The sequence below is a fragment of the Capricornis sumatraensis genome, chromosome 2, assembly GCF_032405125.1.
Source record: "Capricornis sumatraensis isolate serow.1 chromosome 2, serow.2, whole genome shotgun sequence".
Lineage (NCBI taxonomy): Eukaryota > Metazoa > Chordata > Mammalia > Artiodactyla > Bovidae > Capricornis > Capricornis sumatraensis.
This window is the reverse complement of record NC_091070.1, coordinates 178,668,952-178,674,951: the sequence shown is the minus strand read 5'-3', so window position 1 is coordinate 178,674,951 and position 6,000 is coordinate 178,668,952. Positions and strand designations below refer to the sequence as shown.

Sequence of the window (6,000 nt, the reverse complement as noted above, 5' to 3'; positions counted from 1 at the left end):
TCAGGTTTAATTGAACAGATAAAAATAACTGAATAATGCTGATATTGAATAACTTAATTATTTAATAATGCATGTAACTGTTTAACTGAATAATGTTACTCCAGATGTAAACTAATGGCAATATTGTTTGGAATTTCTATAATGTGCTTCTTTTGAACTTTCTGCAGATAAAGGGGATTTCTATAAATCTACCTGGTGATAACATATAAGGTTTTGTCTCACTTCCTCTTTCTTCATTTTGAATGCTTTTCTTTTCTGGAAGTTCTGACCTTTTTGGGTTTTCCTGAAAAACTAATATTTCTGGAGCTTGATAGAGATGTGAACCTGGTCAGGAGAAGGCTTGAGGATCATGAGTTAGAGCAGAAAGAGATTTCTGATGAGAGAGACAAGATCAGGAGGCATTATATTTCATCAAGGGTCAAAATGTACTATGAAGGTAATTCACACTGATTTTTGAAGAGTATAAGATTCCATTCTTTTGCTTTACTCCTCCACCTTATTATACCTCCTCACACCCCAGTGACTCTTCTTTGCCCTGTTTCCTTCTCCCTTCCCATCCTTTCTTCCTTCATTCCTTTCTTCCTAATTAAAGTTTCTCATGAAAAACAACTGCTAGAAAAAATGTTATGCCTTTTAGTATTTTATTAAAATATTACAGTTTAAACATTTTTCATGTTTTTCTAGAGAGCGACAAAGATTTTTTTCTGCTTTCAGGCATGAACCAGGTCACAATTCATTGGGATGTGGTAATAGCTCTCTACATATGCTTCAATTGGTGTCATGGAGGTATAGTATTTTGAGTACCTATTGTTATTTTTTATTCAAATAAAACACTGAGTGTTTATTAGGTTCATGACATTATGCTTGAATATCTGAAGGATAAAAATTATTATATTGGGAAAAATTATATGCACATAAAATTATGTGGAATGAAATGTGAGTCCAACCTCCCTCCTAATGCAGGATTCGTTTATCAAGCATCTTGACAGAGGTCTAATTCTTACATCAAAATTTCCATGAAGTGGTCTAATTCTAATATCAACATTTCCACAAGGAGTCTATTATTTTGGTTTGGCATAATCTGTCTTTGAACATTTTTAACTTATATAACTCATCAAACATTTGAATTTTATTCAATTCCACAAACAACTTATTGATGATTACTCTGTATTAGGTGCTGTGCTAAGCCTTGTCTTCCTCACAACAACTTTGTGCAGTAGTATTATGTGCTATTATTATTCTTATTTTGTAATTCACACAAGCAGCTGGCATTATGACAAAGGCATACACAGCTTTTAAGAGTGGGAGGTGGGAGATCATCAGAAATACAGGCAGGCAGCCATTGGCTCTTGAGAGTTTCTATTGGGGGCATAGCATTCTGGACAGGCAAGAGGGACTCATTTACTAAGAGATAAGCAACACCACGGGCTTCCCATGTGGCTCAGTGGTGAAAGAATTCACCTGTCAGTGCAGGAGATGCAGGAGATGCTGGTTCAATCCCTGGGTAGGGAAGATTCCCTGGAGGAGGCCATGACAACCAGGCAGGCTACAGTCCATAGGGTTGCAAAGAGTTGTACACGACTGAGTGACTAAGCATGCACGCACACACAAGCAACATCAAGGCAGGGTTTTAGATCTTGAAGAAAGCTTTGCAAATCATGCAACTTACTCAGAATAGTGACAAAAGCAAAACTATCTTCTGCAGGTTGGGACAAACTTATATTAGACATATAGTAGTCCCACCATGAGAACTAGAATCCCTCCAGCAGATATCAGACACTTCCAGAGTCAGACCAACAGTATCCAAGAAGGTTTTGTAGAAATAAGACATCATTTATCATTTACTTTTTCCAGCTTCTGGAAATATGCAAATGATAAGTCAGACTTCTGTTTATACATGGAATTCTCCAGGCAAGAATACTAGAGTGAGTAGTCATTCCCTTCTCAAGGGGATCTTCCCAATCCAGGGTTCAAACTCAGGTCTCCTGCATTGCAGGCAGATTCTTTACCATCTGAGCCACCAGGGAAGCCCATTTATACATCTGAGTGATTAATATGAAGTATAGAGAAATAAGACAAGTCCATATGACATGGCACTAGAGACTTTCCAGATGTTCATTAGAAATTATTCAATCTGCAGGATACAGCATGCTTGGGGTTGGTGCATGGGGATGACCCACTGAGATGTTATGGGGAGGGAGGTGGGAGGGGGTTCATGTTTGGGAACACATGTAAGAATTAAAGATTTTAAAATTTTAAAAATAAATAAGTAAATAAAAAAGAAATTATTCAATCTGCTGTAATATTTTTACTATCTTTTCCAAATTTTCTACTAGAATGATATTTTACCCCCTTTTAAATAGCTTTGCTGAAATTAAAAAAAATATACACTATGTTTAGCATTTTTCTGACCAATACCCTCCAAATTAACATATTTTGTATGACTTATTTTAACATATTAAAAAGAGAAATTAACATATTTTTGTATGACTTATTCTTACATAATCCAAGTTGACGCCTGCCGATTACTGATTTCTTTTTCTAGGTACTGAAAAATCATTGACTTACTAATTCATTCCCAAATGTTGTGAAGCTTAGCAGTCCGGTGTTTCTGGGGTTCTTTTTTATTCTATTTTTTAAAACCAAAACAACATTTATCCAAATTTGAAGTCTTCTGACACTTTTAATATTTTCTGTGTATTCTTAAACACTAGTCATGTTTCATGATAGTATTCACATATTTTTTAAGGTGCTGAAGAAACAGTTTCTCTGAACCTGAATTGTTGAACTTCTTTAAAAGAGTAGGGGCTTCCCAGGTGGCGCTAGTGGTAAAGAACGCCTGCCAATGCAGGATACATAAGAGATGTGGGTTTGATCCCTGGGTTGGGAAGATCACCCAGAGGAGGGCAAGGCAAACTACTCCAGTATTCTTGCCTGGAGATATCTATGGACAGAGGAGCCTGGCAGGCTACAGTCCATGGGGTCACAAAGAGTTGGACAGTGACTCAGCATGGCAAAGCAGTCAGATCCTTTCTCAAAACTTCTTTTCATGTCTTTGGCTTCAAATTCCTATTGGTAATGATGGAATTATTTTTATCACTACTTCAACATTTGAATATTTATAATTTATATGTGAATGCTACATAAATGGACATATTCAATTATATTTATAATATAAAAGTTAATTTTTAAGCTTTGAATTCTAAAGATAAGGACTTTTACAATTAAATACTGGCCTTTAATTATCACTTTGATAAGGTTTTAAGATATTCTAATGCTTAGAATTTAGAATATTTAGAAAAACCCTACAATGAATTTTCCTTGATGTGAATTTAACTTAACTGATATTGCATTACATTGTCATTTGAGTTTATGAAAATGCCTTTATTGTCTTTTGGCTATAAAAATAATACATTATTATATAATTTTTAAAATACAGAAATATTCAATTAAAAATAAAAACACACAGAGATTATCATTGATAATATCTTAGTGTATGTTTAATTCATTTATCTATTTATTCTTAACATCGAGCATATATTAAATATTTTATTTTGCAACTTGCTTTTCAACTTAAAAATATATTCTGAACATTTCCTCATATTTTTAAATTAATGATGAATTTTAAGTGATGGTCAAACAATAAATTTTTGCAACTAGTATGAGTATGATTTCACTCATTAAGCTCATAATTTTCTAATAAAAGTAGCCCTTATCTATAAAAGAAGGAAAGACAGTAGCTGAAGAATGGGGTTTAGATTCTTCACTACCAATTGTTATTTCTAATGTTACCTTTGAAACATAAGGTAGCCTCAAAATGCCTCATTCCTCACCTTTAAAATAGAAGAGCTAATTATATTTGCACTTTAGACTGCTAGAGAAGCTGAAAAGCTGAAAGCTAACTCTAGGCTTGTGTAATGCTGTCGAACATCAACAGAACATGGTAAAAACCCACTGATTAGCTAAGCAACTAAATGATACCACTACCAATTGTTATTTCTAATGTTACCTTTGAAACATAAGGTAGCCTCAAAATGCCTCATTCCTCACCTTTAAAATAGAAGAGCTAATTATATTTGCACTTTAGACTGCTAGAGAAGCTGAAAAGCTGAAAGCTAACTCTAGGCTTGTGTAATGCTGTCGAACATCAACAGAACATGGTAAAAACCCACTGATTAGCTAAGCAACTAAATGATACACTGAGTCCTAATGGTAAAAAATACACTGATAAGCTAAGCAATTAAAGGATACACTGAGTCCTAAAACTCTTTTCCAGTGGAAATTATTCCATTCAGTTCAGTTTAGTCGCTCAGTCGTGTCCAACTCTTTGCAACCCCATGAACTGCAGCACGCCAAACCTCCTCATCCATCACCAACTCCCGGGGTCCACCCAAACCCATGTCCATCAAGTCGGTGATGCCATCCAACCATCTCATCCTCTGTCATCCCCTTCCCCTCCGGCCCTCAATCTTTCCCAGCATCAGGGTCTTTGCAAATGAGTCAGCACTTTGCATCAGTTGGCCAAAGTATTGGAGTTTCAGCTTCAACATTAGTCCTTCCAGTGAGCACCCAGGACTGATCTCCTTTAGAATGGACTGTTTGGATCTCCTTGCAGTCCAAGGGACTCTCAAGAGTCTTCTCCAGCACCATAGTTCAAAAGCATCAATTCTTCAGCACTCAGCTTTCTTTATAGTCCAACTCTCACATCCATACATGACCACTGGAAAAACCATAGCCTTGACTAGATGGACCTTTATTGGCAAAGTAATGTCTCTGCTTTTTAATATGCTGTCTAGGTTGGTCATAACTTTTCTTCCAAGGAGTAAGCATCTTTAATTTCATGGCTGCAATCTAATTATTTTGACTGGATTATTTTGAATGGACTATTTGACTAATTAATCCATTCAGTTCAGTTTAGTTTAGTCGCTCAGTCATATCTGACTCTTTGCGACCCCATGAATCGCAGCACGCCAGGCCTCCCTGTCCATCACCAACTCCCGGAGTTCACTCAGACTCGTGTCCATCGAGTCAGTGATGTCATCCAGCCATCTCGTCCTCTGTCATCCCCTTCTTCTCCTGCCCCCAATCCCTCCCAGCATCAAAGTCTTTTCCAATGAGTCAACTCTTCGCATGAGGTGGCCAAAGTACTGGAGTTTCAGCTTTAGCATTATTCCTTCTAAAGAAATCCCAGGGTTGATCTCCTTCAGAATGGACTGGTTGGATCTCCTTGCAGTCCAAGGGACTCTCAAGAGTCTTCTCCAACACCACAGCTCAAAAGCATCAATTCTTCGGCGCTCAGCCTTCTTCACAGTCTAACTCTTCCATTAGTCAAAAACAATTTTAAATGCAAAGCATATTCTTCTGAGTAACTGGTTTTAATGTTTCACATGGAATTAATTATTTTATCTATTTGTTCTCCAGGGATTACAAATATAAACTGCTCTGGACACATCTGGGTAGAACCTGCCACAATTTTTAAGATGGGTATGAATATCTCTATATATTGCCAAGCAGCAATTAAGAACTGCCAACCAAGGAAACTTTATTTTTATAAAAATGGCATCAAAGAAAGATTTCATATCACAAGAATCAATAAAACAACAGCTCGCCTTTGGTATAACAACTTTGTGGAGCCACAAGCCTTTGTGTACTGTACTGCTGAATGTTCCAGATATTTTCCAGAGACACTGATATGTGGAAAAGACATTTCTTCTGGATGTAAGTGTTGGGGTACATTCAAAAGCCAAGTGAAAGTTAGCCTAACAATTAACTGGTAACTACCAATACTGTCTAAAAACGGAGGCAAATTAATATACTTCACTTCTTCTGTTAGTTTAATGTAGGTATTGCAAATTTGAATGTCTCCAGGGGCCAGGTTGGTGAAATGTTGCATTAAGAAGCTGGTGGGATCTGTGCAGAGAGGAAAACACATAGATAGTTTACTGAGCACAGTGTCCAGCTTCAGCATCTCTGAGGATTCAGTATTCTTAGATCTTTTGG

The 6,000-nt window shown here is 36.6% G+C and overlaps 1 protein-coding gene across 1 annotated transcript in view; it reads left to right on the top strand.

The window, feature by feature from the left end:
• The first annotated feature begins 716 nt into the window (after positions 1-716).
• IL23R (interleukin 23 receptor) overlaps positions 717-6,000 on the top strand; it is a 61,213-nt gene continuing 55,929 nt past the window's right edge. The window contains exons 1-2 of the mRNA XM_068966136.1: positions 717-786; positions 5,422-5,718. Coding sequence (XP_068822237.1) covers positions 717-786; positions 5,422-5,718 — 367 coding nt within the window. The remainder of the gene's footprint in view (positions 787-5,421; positions 5,719-6,000) is intronic.